The 17,515-nt window shown below is 32.1% G+C and overlaps 1 protein-coding gene across 1 annotated transcript; it reads left to right on the top strand.

Moving 5' to 3' along the window:
- The first annotated feature begins 11,314 nt into the window (after positions 1-11,314).
- On the top strand, positions 11,315-17,173 carry LOC129285557 (cellulose synthase A catalytic subunit 4 [UDP-forming]). The gene is made up of 12 exons (XM_054921293.1): positions 11,315-11,475; positions 11,593-11,791; positions 11,890-12,008; positions 12,764-12,830; positions 12,987-13,137; positions 13,379-13,991; positions 14,084-14,221; positions 14,489-14,614; positions 14,712-14,924; positions 15,023-15,535; positions 15,687-16,037; positions 16,284-17,173. Exons 1-12 carry the CDS (start codon positions 11,407-11,409, stop codon positions 16,863-16,865), a joined length of 3,141 nt encoding a protein of 1,046 aa, XP_054777268.1. The 5' UTR covers positions 11,315-11,406; the 3' UTR covers positions 16,866-17,173.
- The last annotated feature ends 342 nt before the right edge of the window (positions 17,174-17,515 follow it).

The following is a 17,515-nucleotide window of genomic DNA, read 5'->3' on the forward strand; positions in this document are numbered from 1 at the left end:
TGTCTTTTTTTTTCAAAAGTACCTCTATTGATAATAATTTTATATTTTTTATAAGGTGTCTAATATAGAATGATAGGATTAGTTGAAGATTAGATTCGATTAAAAATGCCTTACATTTTTTAACGGAATGAGTATAATTTTTATATATTAACACTGATAAAATTTATTGAGCCCACTTATTTTTACGAGCTGATGAAATTATATATATATATACACACACACATATGGTTAGTTATTATACGCCTATTTAAAAAATGGCTTTATTAAATATTGCATATAAAAATGACTTTATTAAAGGTTTTGGGGTACTTACCTGTACCTTAGAATGTGAAATGAATATTCAAATTCGGTGTCTTGCGTTGTTTCAGTGGGAACCGCCAATGAAATATAATCAGAATGCAAAAAGAATTGAAAGAGTAGGTTGTTACTAATTATTCAGAGAACGGCTCCTTTACGTCTTCTTCTTTTTCAATGACCAAACGTTGAAACTTAATATATGATCTAATGGAAACAGTAAACAATTTAAGTGCATATTCAAAGGCCTGTTTATTTAAAATTAAAAAATATGTAATTCTTAGATAGTATAAAAATGTTATAAAAAAATTATTTTATAGAGATTTTATATAAAAAAGAAGATATTATTTTATATTTGGTTACATTAATTAAAAAGTGATTATTACTTAATTTTTTTAAATTTTACACATCTTTACTAATTTTATTTTATAAAAATAATTTATTATTTAATTAATTTAAAATTTTATAATATCTTCCTATATCCCAACTTTTTAAAACACTTTCTCTCATTTACATTATTTTCAGAATTTTCTCAAAATAACTTCTTAAAATAATAGAAAATCTAAAAATCTACTCTTTTTTTCAGATTTTAATTATTTTTAAAAGTTTAAATAAATATCATTACAGCTCACAAAGTATATTTTTTTAAAAAAGATAAGTAATTTTTCATAAAATAAGCTGAAATAAATGGGTCCCAAATTTCATTGACGCAGTACTAATGAACAAAAGCTCGGCTCACACAAGGTATGATCTGGTAACTAGATTTGGCATGGAAAATCTTTAAAAAAAAAAAAACTCACGGTTTCATAAAAATAAACAATATAATAATAAATAAATGAATGTTACATTAAAAATTGAAGGCGTTTGGTTCAATTGAAAAGGGAGTTGGATTAATTTATCTAATATCTTAGATGCAAATTTTGAAGTATGAAATAAAAATCCTATACAAAACAAGTTGGAATTAATCTAAACAGATATGATAAAAAAAAAAAATTAAACAGATAGTAACGATACCCTCTCAAATTAGCGGACGATGTTGCATTAAAATTTGGTCATGTTTCGTACACTTTGTCTGGCTCCGTGTCTCCACTCCAATTCCAGGGATGGCCAACCAAAGAGATTAATTATAGTGTTGAATGACAAAAGAGTCAAACGTTGAAAAAACGTGCCTTTCTTGCACCGTTACCACAATTCAGGGAACGCATCATTCTCATAGCAATCTATGCCCGTTGTTGAAAAAACATCCTTACATGCAAAGTGGGGGAAAAAAGACAAATTGAATTTTTTTGAAATTTACGGCTCATACTTATAGTCATTATATTATACTCCCTCCTAGCCAAAATATAAGACATTAATAACTAATTTAAGGTTCTTAAAAAATATTGATTGAAACCTTAATTTTTTTAAAAAAGTTACATCTTTTAATTATATCCTCATTAAATATTTTATAAAAGTATCTTGATAATGATAATTAAAATTCTTACACATCATTTTTACAAAAACTATAATAAATAAAATAGGAGTATAGTTAAAAAAATAATTATAAAAATTATCTAATGCCTTATATTCTAAACAAAACAATATTTTTAAAATATGTTTTATATTGTGGTTCAGAAAGAATTAAAAGACATTCAAGTGTTATTCTTTCAAAATGTAAATAAGTTGAGGTGGTAGGTTTCCTTCTATAACATACCATCTACTCTCTTCGGTGCTTAATATTGTAAGACATTGATAGTCAGTTTCGCTCTTTCTAAAATAAAGTAGTTATATCCTTAAAACTATTTAAAAATATAACTTTCTAATTTTTTATTTCTTTGCAATTAATTATCATAGCAAACAATAATAAATAAATAAAGGGTAAAATTGAAAAAATATTAATTACTCTAACTTTGTCTTATATTAAGGATTAATTTTTTTTTCAAAATTTATCTTATATTAAGGATAAGAGGGAGTACAAATTAAGGTATGTGTGTTTCTTCTACTATATAGAAAGATAAAAACTAGTGTTTTACTCTAAAATTTATAACAAGATAGAATATTTTTAAAAATTTGATATGCATTCCCTCCGTTAAAAAATATAAAGCATTTTTAATTGAATCTTACTATCAATAAATTTGTTAATTGTCTTTTAACTAATACCATCTTTTTCATATTTATTCTTATTTAATAGGTTATTTTACTTAAAAATAAATATAAAATGATTCATTTATTGAGAGATTTTTGAATAAACATATTAATTATACTTTAAAATATTAAAAATGCCCTATATTTATGAATGAAAAGAATATATAATTTGTAGAAAGTGATATGGAACCAAAAAAAAAAATCAAAATATGATGTGAGGTGAATACATGCGAGGTTGAAAATGGAGTCCATGCCACCAAATAGGAATGAATGATAAAGGAGTTAATTATGCTAATTGAAGGCGCATGAGAATGAGAAGAAGAGAAAGCGATCAAGTTTGAATTTGAAAGTTGAAACATCAGTCACCTTAATTAATTAATTAGTAATAATCCCTTTTGATGTGCGGGGTGTTTTTGGATTGATTGGTTGTTTTACTTGGTTCTTCACTTCGTCTAGAGATTGCCTTACAAGGTAAACAGAGTTGGTGAATGCTGACCCCACTATCTTTGAATGCCAAACCAACTTCAACAAATTCATCCAACAGTTGTAGCATTCAATTTCGACCAACAGCAAAAATCATAGTGAAATTCTTTTTCCATTGGTATGAACGCAGGACTAGATAGCATTGTTTTTTTTCCCCTTTAATTCAGAACATATTCCATAAGTTGTATAACCAAAAAAAAAAATTGTTAAAATTATGCAAAGTTACCCTTTACTTTCATTTGCCATAGAAGTGGTTGTTGCGTGGGCTGAATCCACCTTCACTGAGAATGAGGATTAACCATCATATTGGTGAAAAATATGCATGTTTGATCGGAGATAAGTATGACACTTCATCCCTTAGATACCACCTCAGTTGAGTAATTTTTTTATTTTATTTTTGTTATAATGAAAAGTTTATGTAAATTGAGTTTCAAGAGCTCATTAAGATCAAAGTATACATCTAACCTCAATGAACATTTATAGAGATATTTAGTGTCCACCCATCAATGAAGTTTTCATACCGGTAGTAAAATTGTTATGGACAACCCACAGTAGACATGGTGCGTGAATGCGTGATTTATGGACTAAAATCCAAGACATTGTGTCAGCATTAGCAATTTACTTAATAAGGCATTTGTGACTATTCCTTCAACTCTAAGACTATCATGTAATGATTCGCGTTGTTTCTTCTTCATCCTGTAGTCTCTGCAGCAAATTTCTTAAGGAAAAAAATCTCGGCCCAACGAATGGCTTTCACTTGATAATGGAAAAATCAACCGGAAACAACAACGACCTGCCAAAAGAGGCTGTTTGACTAATAAAAATTTAACCTATAACTTATAAAATTATAAATAATGACAGAACCATGTGTTAGTGAAGGTAGGCATATGCCACCCCCAATTGAAGAAAATTACATGCTAGGGGCATAAGTTTTTATATTTTGCACCCCTCATTTTAATATTTTAAACTTTAAATTCATTTGAGTTTTCACAAATTAACAATAAGTTAATTGTTCAATAATTCTACAATATAAAACATTGTAGAAAAAATATTAACTATGTAATTATTTATAACATTTTAATTATATTTTAATTTTTAATATTTAAAATAGATTAGCCCCTCTTGGCAATCATAAAATCAAATATTATTGTTGATGTGAAGACATTATAAATGAGTGACCTGTGAGTATTTTATTAAGTGTTCTTTAAGTCTAGAAATATACTTTAGCTCTAGTGAACTTATCAAATCTAACTCACTTAAACTCTTAAAAACAAAAAAAAAAAACACTAGTGACAATGTAAAACAAGGTTTTCCCTCACATGCACACATAGAGAGATTGGGATTAAATAACTTTTTTATATAACTTTTAATATTTTGTAATTATTTTTCAACAAAATTTAATACTCCATCCAAACCGTAATATAAAATATCTTCTAAAAATCTTATTTAGTCCAAAAAATGAGGTCGCTTTTACTAATCAACCATTAACATCAAAACTAAGATAATCACTAGCTAACCCAAATGGATTACCAAATTTATAATACATACATAAAAAGAGTCCCAAGTTTTCATTACTTAAACACTATTTAGTAAACTAAAATCAAAGTAAATTATGATTACGGAAGCATGAGATATTGGAAAAGTTTAAATTATGTGCATTTTTATTAAAAATAATATAGTAGCCTAAAAATAAGGGTGCCCCATGACATACCTTTGTGTGCTGTGGCGTACTCCATACTATGGCACATTGCATAGTTTGGTAGATTTTGTTGGGTGAATATTTGACACTTCTCATTTCTCTTTCCAACATCCGATTAAAATAATTTAGATATTTACAAAAAGCTTTTTTTTAAACACCAAATAATATCACAAGTTTTACTCCCAAAAAACTTCACATAAGAGAGTTGGGCACTTATACAAATTTTATGATTTTATTTACTTTTCACACTTTTTACAATATAGGAGTGTCCAAAACCCAAATACACGTGTCCAAACTATAGTCAATACTTAGACTATATTCAATAAACTTAGCATAACTTATGTAACACACCACACACACATAATAACAACCAAATCTTATTTTCAATCATTAACCCCTCAACATAAAAAACAATAGGGGAGGTCAAACGTTTGCATTAAGTCAATATTCAAGCAAATAGGCAATATATTTCATCTATACACTTATACTAATATTTTAGCCCTATACAAATCAACATATGACATGCATATAACCTCAAGGCCCAAAATAAAATGACCTCAATCATGCAATAAATTAGTGTAAGTATAAATTCAATCATGACCCTAGTTGGCAATTTCTTAAGTTACATATAAACCAATGAGAACGAAGGAATTACAATAGGAATGATTGACTTTTAAACCTTCAAAGCTTTTCTCCTTTCGACACCTGAGCTATAACCTATAAAATGTTAAGAAAGAGATGTGAATACAATTATTTAGTAATTAAAGGTATGTCTATCCTATACAATTGTTCATTAATTGCAAATTAAAATATGTGCTATATCTATAAACATAAGGGATTTGGCATTTTGCAAGAAGAATCACATTTATCCATATTGAACTCAAGTAATCACATCATCTCATTTACAATTTCTTTGCAATGCATATTGCTACATAATGACAACCATGTGATAAAGTCATAAATGATTATCTCAACTTGTCACAAACTTAATAATTATGTGATAATGTTAGATAAAAATGTATGATTTAATCATCTTTATATCCTTCTTATATTTTTTGACTGAAAACGTGGGCTATTATTAAATTAGATCTCCGTTCGTATGAATGGATTATCCAAGCTCACAAATTGTAAAGAATGACCTGGCCAAAGATCACTACACTCATTCTCGGACCATGACTTTCCTATTCTAGAATTCTTGAGGTGTCATAAATATTAGGCTAATCTCTTCAACAAATTAGTGAAATTAGTTAGGTTTGAGTCTCTCGATAAATAATGAAATAATCCATTGATAAACATTGGAACGGGGCTTACCCCTCAATTTCAACGATTGAAAGCCATTACTGCATGGATTTTATTTACTTCTATCCTTAGGTGAACTCTCACCAAAAAGATCATACTATGTATTGTACCACTTATTTCACATATCGCATTCACATGCAAATACAACCACACCATCATCTCAACAACTTGTCAAATTACATATTTCAACATATAATTATGGTACGTACACATTTTAAATCTATACTTTGCAATTATAGTCAAAATGAAATAATCATAAAACTCAATTTTTCAAGTCTATCATTTTATTTTCACAAACATATATCAACTAACAAACAACTACAAAGAAAGAAATTTTCTTAGTTATCTCAAACGTTTAAGTTGTTAAATGTTTACCTCTCAAATAATTTGCTTCTAAGCTTTTTTATAAGTTGAAACTGGTGCATAGGCGATTAATCTATAATTAATTATGTCCAAACTCATCATTATCATAATTTACACAATTTAAACTTCTAATTTCAATTCTATAAATACCTAAAAATTCTCATTTCTAGTATCCAAGCTTATCCATTTGGTTTATTAACTTCCATCGACCCTAACTACCTTTATTAAATCCTTATAGGTTCATTAATGTCACTTAATGACTTCCAAAACTCATAGTTAATGCCCCAGATTTAGACATTAATGAGGCTCACTAACAAAAAAAATGTGTAAACCCACTAACCTTAGATTTAAAAGCATTAAATAATTTTCATTAATTTTATTTGAGTTAATGGGTTTAGACCCATAACCTATATCTATATTAATCAAAAATCAACTCCCATCAACAAACCCTAACTAAAGCTTAGTAAAAATGGGATAGGAAGGAAGAAGAAAGAGTTAGAAGACTTACTTTTGAAGTTTAATAATTTTAAAATGCCTTCAAACCTCTTGTAATAGAAGCCCTAGCAGAGCTTTTAGGGTGCTCTTCATTTTTCTCCTTTTGCCTCTTCAACTTCTAAATTGATTCACTCTCTTCTTAATTAGAATTTTGAGTCGTGTGCTGTAACGTACATTGGCTATGCCACAATGTATAGCACAGAGTGCAACAGCCACACCTAATATGATCATGCGCTGTAATGGATGCTTCTTGCACCATGGTGGATATCACAACAAGGCTTTCCCTCCCATTCTTAGCCTATTGCACAACAAGCAGACCATGAACATACCACGGTGCGTGGCATAAAACTTCCTTTTCAACATTTTTCTCCTTCTTTTGGGCCATATGCCTTAAATTTGATTATAGACCCTTTTCCTTAGGCTATACCTAAGCCCGAATGATCCCTTAATCCTTTCTGACAGTCTACTGAATCAATTCTATTTATTTAAACTTAATTATTTCTTTAGTTAACTAAGAGTTAAAATTTGGGATGTTACTCAAACTATAGAGCACTATATAACTTTTATAATTATTTTTTCAATTATACCCTTACTTCATGTATTACTCTTTTTGTAAAAATCACGCACTAAAATTTTAATTAATATTATTAAAGTTTTTACATAAGGCATTTAATGAAGGTATACATAAAAATACATAGACATTTTTAAGAATTTAAGGTTTCAAGTAACATTATTTATAAACTGCAAATTAGTTAACTATGACTTATATTATAGTTTAGGGAAATATGATATTATAATTTTATTCATCATGTAAAAATAAATTTTTTGATATATATATATATATCTCAAATTATCCAATGCATTTCAGATTAAATATTCAAACTAAATTGGTATAATCTAGTATTGTAAATCACATAATATTTTAATTTTGTTACTCTTTTTTAATTGTTTACAGATGTCATTCTATTAAGGCAAATGTTAAATGTGGGCCACCCTTTTAATAGAAATATGAATATTAAACTTTTATGCTTTGAGGAATTAGCCCTTCCTACTGCACTCAACTCCCGTTAATTATTTTTTTTATTTTTAGATGTTGGAGAAAATAGTGAGTCGAGCAAGTAATGTGGTTATAGTATCTTTTAGGGCTGGCATGGAACCTGCTTGTATTCGGCCCATTGAGAATACCCAGTGGGCCACATGAATTTTATGGCTATTGTCTGACTTCCCTAAAATAACGTATCATTAAGTTCGCCCAAAAAAAAAACCTAAAATAAAATATGATTGAGACTTGACATCCACCTTTCATTTTCTTTGCCACGTGCCACGTCACCTTGGCGTTTGGTTTCCGTGCGTAAGGTGCTCATTGTGGAAAAGCTTAGGCCATGTTTGGTAGGTTGGAATTGTGAAGATGGAAATGAAATTGGGATAGAAATCTGAATAAAGTGATGTTTGGTAGATATGAATTACAATTCCTGGGAATCCTAATTCTATGGAAAAAAGCTAATTTTGATTCCTTATGTAAATCTATGGAATTGGGAGCAATTCTATGGAATTGTAATGTTTAAGACACTTTTGCCCTCATACAAATTCCAGAAAGACAAATTTGCCCTCAAAAAAAAAAAAAACCCTCATATGCTAGCACAAAAAAAAAAAGAAAAAGGGAGTATAAAAGGGTGAATAATATTTTTTCTCATTATATATAAAGCGTTATAATATATATATATAAGATGGTATTATATATAATATTTGTATATAATTTATATATTTATAATATTTTTTTGGTATAAGAAGTAGAATTGATTTGTTTGACATTTTTCTTCTAAATCTACATGTTAGTGTATTTATTTTAAAGTAGAAGGGATGGGAACCATTGCCAATTTTATTTTCAAAAAAATGTTCCCTCTGATGATAAATCTTTTTGTTTGGCCCAAGCTAGTGAATAATAGTTACAAATATAATCTATGATTTATATAATATTTTATTAATATATAAAATACATAAGAAAATTGGTACACAATTAAGTTTTTATTATGTTTTATTTTAATTTTTATATAGGGGTATTTTTGTCTTTTAAGTATAATTCCATTTTCATGTCTTGCATACCAAACAAAAGTAATGCAAGGATTCCATCTAATTTTTCTGACATACCAAACATACTTTTATAATTCAATTCTATTCCAATTCTGATTCCAATTCCAATTCCAATTCCATCAAAAACTATTCCATCATACCAAACGGGGCCTTATAGTATGGACACTCCAGATTTGCAAGTTTTATTTTTATATTTTTATTTTATATTTATTAAAAAATTAAAAAAATTAATAAATTTACCTTATTATAAATATAGACAATACAAATTTAATTTAGATAGTTTAATTTAATATAATATAAATTGACAATTTAGATATTTTTGAATAGTCTAAATTTAAAATTAAGAATTTTTTATAAATTTTTATTTTAATGAATATAATATTAAAAAATAAAAATAAAGATAATCTTGAAACTAATACTTTAAAAGAAATTTATGTTATGTTTGGATGCATTTGGATTAGGATTTAAATCAAATTCATTATTTGAATCCATGAGAATTTATAAATTTGAATTTGATTCAAATCCAAATTCATATTTAAATATAATTCTTTTGTAATTTTAAATTCATTTTATATATTGTGAATTTCAAATTTCAATTCATTTCAATCACCCTTTGTTATCACCATGTGTTAGTTAGCCACTGCCATCGTCATCCAATGTCAGTTCACCACCTCCAATCGATGCCCATTTGTTGTAGCTATTGCTATTGTTTGAGACAAGTTTGTGATCACCGTCTGCTATCTATCCACCTTCATTGTCTAGCACCAAACATTACTATTAATTAGGAATGATCTGGTGCCAACATTATCATTGTTATTAGCGACGATTGACTACCACCATTAATCAAGATCACGTTAATGCAGAATGTGACCAAACACTAACGGCAACAAAGACCTATCACATTTGTCTTCTGGGACTAAATCGCTAATATCGATTAGGATTGAACCATCAACTTCAACTTGGATTGGCATCGACTTAGACTGGATTGTTGAATTTGATTGGGATTAAACTGTCAACTTCTACTAGGATTGAACTACCCACACTAATTGGGACTAGATTGCCTTAGGACAGGGATTGTAAGAGTCGGCTGATGTTGAATAAGACTAGGATTGAACATGTCAATGGACTAGTCTCGATAAGTAGTGGCAGTCACGGTCACCTCATGGTAGATGTTGATAGTCTTATCTTGATTTGATGTCAGTGGTCCTTTGTCAGTCAATGGCGACAGTTCGGTCTCAGTTGATGCATGCAATTTGATCCCTATCAAAGTTGGCAGTTTGGTCTTGGTCGATGTCAGCAGTTTAATCCCAATCTCAATCAACCATTATTGCCTCTAATTGAGATCGGACTGCCAACTTTGACTAGGATTTAATTGTCTAAGTTGTCTTTGAATTCAAATGTATGATTTTAAATTTGGAATTTTATTCAAGATTGAAACGAAAGGAGTTTAATATTATACTTTAATTTTTTTATATAATCTAAATAAAGAATTTAAAGTATATGAATTTCAAATCAAAATTCCAAATTTAAACTTCACCCATCCAAATGCAAACTTTAGAAAAATATACTACTTATAAACATATTAACTGGAGGCTTCGATTCCTACAACGTGAAAAATAGTTAAAATTCCTGAACAGTTTATTATAGTGTTATATTAATATAGTTGATGCTAATATTAACAATTTTATAATTTATGATCTTCAATAGATGAATGTTATTTTCTGAAAAATAAACAAAAAGGGACGAAAATGAGGAAGGTGAATTTTAGTTTGTTTAATTTTAAGAATAGAAAATACAAAATTACAAATAATATGATATGAATACGAAGGCGAGTACGTTGATATAGTATTTAATCGGTTTATTTGCAAATGGATTTAATTGGGGGAAAACTGTCTGAAAATTTCTCGGTTGAAATGTAGTTCCCCCCGCGGGTCAGTATTACCCCCAACTCTCATTTAGCCAGAATTTGCCGGGGAATAGTTGAAGTTCCTCCATCTCGGAACTGGTATCAATTTCTCTACTCTCTCAATCACATCACTACACTCTACTTGTTCGTCTCTTTCTCCGTGAAAAAAATATCCATACATGCATGTCACTGTCCGGTACCGATCGAAGATGGCGAGCTCCTATTCGTCCCGTCGGCTACGGATCAATCATCGGTGAGCATTTCCCTTCCCCTTCATAAATCACATTTTCCGTTGGGTATTGTAGATTCTGAAACGTAAGGGCACGACATCATATCCTGCTTCAACTTGCTTCCATGATCTTGTAGTTCTTCCTTGTGTATTAAGATGTAGGAAGAAGCCTCCTTTGAGTCTAAGCAAGCGTAGAAAGCAAATATCAAACTACAAATTCCTCCCACCTATCGTCCCCTGACCTAACGTCTCTTAGACTCAAACCCACGACTTCCCAACTCACGGTTTGGTGGATGATCTTACTTTCATTCACAAGCTTGACATTGATATTCCCCTCTCAACCTACAATGTCTTATAAAACCCACTTCTCCTATACTCTTTCTACCTGTTTTCTGTATTCTTCTTTGTCTCTTTTTGCTTGCCATGGCCACAAACACCATGGCTGGCTTGATCACTGGTTCTCATTCTCATTTTTCCAATGATTCTGATGAGGTATTATTGATGGTTCTAATTGCATGTTTTGATTGAGTAAAAAATTGCACAACAAAAGGACCTGTTTCCTTCTTGTTTCTAATATATGGCTACTATGTTTGTTTTTCTTTTTGGCAGCATCGGCCTCCCGTCCGTCATCCTACATCAAAAGTTTGTCGTGTTTGTGGGGATGATATTGGATACAAGGAAGATGGGGAGCTATTCGTGGCTTGTCATGTGTGTGGATTTCCCGTTTGTCGTCCCTGTTATGAGTATGAGAGGAGTGAAGGGAGCCAGTGCTGCCCTCAATGTAACACTCGCTATAAGCGCCACAAAGGTTGGCATAACTTTATGATTTCTTTCATTGCTGGTTATTAAAAGTTAATTTTGTTAATGAACATTGGTAGATAACTTATTCAAGGTGCTTCCCTGCAGGTTCTCCTAGAGTGGTTGGGGATGAAGAAGAGAACTTTGATGCTGATGATTTCGATGATGAGTTTCAGATTAAGGGTCGACATGATGAAACAGACAAGCAGCATGATGTCAATCATATGGTAATCTCTCCAAAAGATAGAAGATATATGAATGATTTATAGCGTTGTGCTATCTTTTTTTAATAAATAAGATTTTGTTTCATTACTTAAGAATCAAGCAGTTAGAAACCTGATACATAGTAGTCATAGCAGGAGAGACCTTCTGAATAACCGTCACAATTTCATGAAATCTCAGATCTTGTGACTTTCAGAACATGCAGTCACCCTGAAACTTCTATAATTCTAATCTCTATATAGATAGAAGATATGCAGCAGCTTTCCAATGCAAAAATAATAAAATATTTCTTGACACATTGCTAGGACGCCTTTCAGACAACACCAATTTGTTTCTACCTTCATATAGGTCATATGACCCAAAAAACAAGGATGGCTAGCCTATTTATAATTGCTAATACTGTTCCTCTTGTTCTCCTTTCGGTGGTATTTGGTGCATGGATACCCTAATTTTCCATGGCCTTGGAAACATATACATACATATACATACACATACATACATACATAATATTATAAGTATATAAATTACAATCCCTATATTACTTGGAACATGTGCAGTACATGGATTTAAATAATCCGTATTTGTTATATCCCAATATCTTACAAATAGGTTTGCAGGTGCTTGGGAAATTACATTTCCCCTATATGAAACAGCATCAAATTTTTACGTATGAGGTTTTAAAAGAAATGTTTTTTTGGCTGTACCAATTAATTGAATATAAGTAATCAAAGAGACTATGAAGGTATTGTTATTTTTTCAGGAAACTGGAGACTCTAATCATGATCAGTGGCAACCTAATGGACAAGCTTTCTCTTCTACTGGAAGTGGTAAGAAGCCATTTCTTTTCCTCTCTTGTTTATTTATATATTTTAGAAAGAATACATAAATTGTGGTGCTACATTATTAATTACATTACATGATCCTTTGTGGGATATTCTCTTTTATCTATGTATGCATTTCTGAGTTGGTCTCCTGCTCTGTAGTTGTTGGAAAGGATTTTGAGGGAGATAAAGAGTTCTACAGCAATGCAGAATGGAAAGAAAGAGTAGAGAAATGGAAAGTCAGGCAAGAGAAGAGAGGTTTTGTGAGCAAAGATGAAGGGAAAGATGACCAAGGTGAAGAAGATGACTACTTGTAAGTGAAACCATAATCTGATATACAAGCCTTTCTTTTCTTTGTGTCTACCAGATAAAGCAAATAAATGAGGCATCAATCTTCCTTCCCAATTCTTATTATCAAAGGCCCATTTTGAAATTAACATCATTTCCCAAGATTAACTGTTGCCATTTGACTATTTTTCCTCATAGTTGTTGATGAGAAAAGTTATTTGTTTCCTAACACTAACTTTTTTTTTTTTTTTAATGGCATTTGGCAGTTTGGCTGAAGCTCGGCAGCCACTGTGGCGTAAGGTCCCAATACCTTCAAACCTAATCAACCCATATCGTATAGTCATTGTCATGCGGCTTGTTATACTTGTCTTCTTCTTCCGATTCCGTATCATGACTCCAGCATATGATGCATTTGCCTTATGGCTTATCTCTGTAATTTGTGAAATCTGGTTTGCCTTATCTTGGATACTTGATCAATTCCCCAAGTGGTTCCCTATTACTCGCGAAACTTACCTGGACCGGTTGTCCATAAGGTATGAGCGGGAAGGGGAGCCAAACCGTCTAGCCCCTGTTGATGTATTTGTGAGTACTGTTGACCCTCTGAAGGAACCTCCCATTATAACAGCAAACACAGTTCTATCAATCTTGTCTGTGGATTACCCTGTTGAGAAGGTCAGCTGCTATGTATCAGATGATGGTGCATCTATGCTTCTTTTTGATTCGCTAGCAGAAACTGCTGAATTTGCGAGGAGATGGGTTCCTTTTTGCAAAAAATATAACATAGAGCCAAGGGCTCCAGAGTTCTATTTCTCTGAGAAAATTGATTACCTGAAAGATAAGGTGGAACCCAGCTTTGTGAAGGAGCGCAGGGCCATGAAGGTTGGTCTATAATTGTAATAAGAAAGCTTATTTATGTTCTATTGTGATATTTACAAGCACTTAAAGCAATTTATGTATATGCTCAATTTCAGAGAGAATATGAAGAATTCAAAGTGAAAATTAATGCTTTGGTGGCAAAGGCTCAGAAGAAACCAGAGGAGGGATGGGTGATGCAAGATGGTACCCCGTGGCCAGGAAACAATACTCGTGATCATCCAGGAATGATTCAGGTTTGGTGATTTCATCCTTCAGTTGTTTCTGGTGTAGCATATATTCCATTAATTGATAATTAAGGAACCATAAAGGGAATATCTTGCCTTTTTATGAATGTGAATTTTGATTGAATCAGGTTCTGAGAAAGGGGGGAAGGAAATATAATGACCATTAGAGCATCTTGTCTTAAAAAAAAAAAGGGTAGTCTTAATGAATTGGAAAAAAAATTATTGATTGGAATAGTTGGGTCTTTGCTGGTTTGCTTCATTGACTTTCCTTTGCAGGTCTATTTGGGAAGTGGTGGTGCACTGGATGTTGAGGGCAAAGAACTGCCACGACTTGTATATATGTCTCGTGAAAAACGTCCTGGCTATCAACACCACAAGAAAGCAGGTGCCATGAATGCTCTGGTAAGTAATAAAACAACAAATTATATTGATTAATTTTTAATATCCATAATATTAGGAAAACTGTTCTAACTCTTTCAGTGTTGTGTGTCCTCAAAAGGTTCGAGTTTCTGCTGTGCTTACCAATGCACCTTTCATGTTGAATCTGGATTGTGACCACTACCTCAACAATAGCAAGGCTGTTAGAGAAGCCATGTGCTTTTTAATGGATCCTCAGCTGAGGAAGAAGATATGCTATGTTCAATTTCCACAAAGATTTGATGGTATTGATCGCCATGATAGATATGCTAATCGCAATACTGTTTTCTTTGATGTAAGACACTCTTCCAAACTTCAATTTATCAAATATGTATGAGATGCATTTCATTGACTGACCTTTCACATTTACCTTCAACACTGCTGTGGTTACAGATCAATATGAAAGGCCTTGATGGAATTCAAGGTCCTGTATATGTTGGTACTGGGACTGTGTTTAACAGACAGGCTTTATATGGCTATGATCCACCAGTATCTGAGAAAAGACCAAAGATGACTTGTGACTGTTGGCCTTCATGGTGTTGCTGTTGCTGTGGGGGATCAAGAAAGTCTAAGTCAAAAAAATCATCAGGAAGAGGAATCTTTAGCAAATTATACTCTAAGAAGAAGAAAATGATGGGGAAGAACTATGTTAGAAAAGGATCTGGGCCTGTTTTTGATCTAGAAGAGATTGAAGAAGGGCTGGAAGGTTATGATGAGCTGGAGAAATCATCACTGATGTCCCAGAAGAATTTTGAGAAAAGGTTTGGGCAATCACCTGTTTTCATTGCTTCTACTTTGGTGGAAGATGGTGGGCTTCCAGAAGGCACCAATAACCAATCATTGATTAAGGAGGCCATTCATGTTATAAGCATTGGCTACGAAGAGAAAACTGAATGGGGCAAAGAGGTAATCCCCTGAATTACACTGAGCTCTTAACATTTATACACGCCAAATGCATTTAATGTTTATCAGGAATTTATGTTCCAGATTATAGATACTCTGAGTTCCATGAATACTAAGGAATCAAATCTTCTTGACAATTTCATCTATCCTGCAGATTGGATGGATTTATGGTTCAGTTACAGAAGATATCTTGACAGGGTTTAAGATGCATTGCAGAGGATGGAAATCAGTGTACTGCATGCCAAAGAGAGCAGCTTTCAAAGGATCTGCTCCAATAAATCTATCAGATCGGTTACACCAAGTTCTGAGATGGGCTCTTGGTTCTGTTGAGATATGTCTCAGTCGTCATTGCCCACTGTGGTATGGCTATGGAGGAAAATTGAAATGGTTAGAGAGGCTGGCTTACACTAATACCATTGTTTACCCGTTCACTTCCATCCCTCTGCTTGCATATTGTGTAATTCCAGCTGTGTGTCTTCTGACCGGAAAGTTCATCATACCTACTGTAAGTACATGATTATTAAATCTGACTTTGTAAAAATACTTAAAGAACTTGGTCGCCACTGTGATTATAATATACAACGCACAGATTGATCACTTACTTTCAGGTTGGGTCTTCTGGTCCATAAATTTTTGTGGCCAATGAGCCAATCAACTTTTCATGGGATTGGTTGAGTAAATAATTTACTACAGATTATAGGTTATGTTGCTATTGGATCATGTATTCTGACTGAAATTTTTTCCTGTGCAGCTGACAAACCTTGCTAGCGTTTGGTTTATGGCTCTATTTATCTCCATCATTTTAACTGGCGTACTAGAGCTTCGGTGGAGTGGGGTAAGCATTACAGATTGGTGGCGAAATGAGCAATTCTGGGTCATCGGAGGTGTTTCTGCCCACCTTTTTGCTGTGTTTCAAGGTCTTCTCAAAGTTCTTGCTGGAGTGGACACCAATTTCACTGTCACAGCAAAAGCAGCAGATGATACTGAATTCGGGGAGCTGTATCTCTTCAAGTGGACGACTCTTCTTATCCCACCCACCACTCTCATAATTCTGAATATGGTTGGGGTTGTGGCTGGAATCTCTGATGCTATCAACAATGGCTCTGGCTCCTGGGGACCTTTATTTGGAAAGCTATTTTTTGCCTTCTGGGTTATAGTTCACCTCTATCCTTTCCTCAAAGGTCTGATGGGAAGGCAAAACAGGACTCCTACCATTGTTGTCCTCTGGTCAATTCTTCTAGCATCAATCTTCTCACTGATTTGGGTCCGGATTGATCCCTTCTTGCCCAAGCAAACCGGTCCAATTCTCAAACAATGTGGAGTAGATTGCTAGGGCAGTGGGGGCAATTGGGTATTTACTCCCAATTCATATTTGCTTCCTGGATTTTGTTCTTGGTCGTTTTTCTTGGTTTGAGTGGTTACCTTTCTGAGAAGAGTTATCAGGGTGAGTTATCAGTGTATATAGGTTTCATGGAGATAAACTTTTATCATCAGAATGGACCACAAGAGATATGTCCATCTCAAGATACGGGATGATATGGCTGCCAACGTTGTTTTTATAGTGATAGGAAAACTCTCCTCTTATACTGCAAGTTTATTGTATTGAGATCAGATTTTCAAATAATATTCCTTTTCAATGAAGCTGTTTCTCTGTGCATCTTGGTTCCTGGGATCACTCAATTTTTCCATATGGAAAAGAAGTCTTCGTAGTTTTCTATTGTAATTTTCGGATCACTCAAATTTTTTAAGGGAGCAAATTCTTTGAAGTTGAGATCCATGAATTTCTGGGAAAATTTTCTTTTTTTTTTGATATTTTTCTCATTTTTTTATAAAATATAAAATCTCTCTTTCTTAAAGAAAAGGTAAATTTAAGGAAATTTATCAATCAACTCTAGAGAATCCATTCTCCTTTTTTAAAGAGTTGAACATCGTTCAGAAGCAGCAAAAATTCTAAAATATGAAATAAATAGAAAATCGTAATAT

Source organism: Prosopis cineraria, unplaced genomic scaffold (assembly GCF_029017545.1).
Source record: "Prosopis cineraria cultivar Desert tree isolate PC_DT_omini unplaced genomic scaffold, ASM2901754v1 PC11, whole genome shotgun sequence".
In the NCBI taxonomy this organism is placed as follows: Eukaryota; Viridiplantae; Streptophyta; class Magnoliopsida; order Fabales; family Fabaceae; genus Prosopis; species Prosopis cineraria.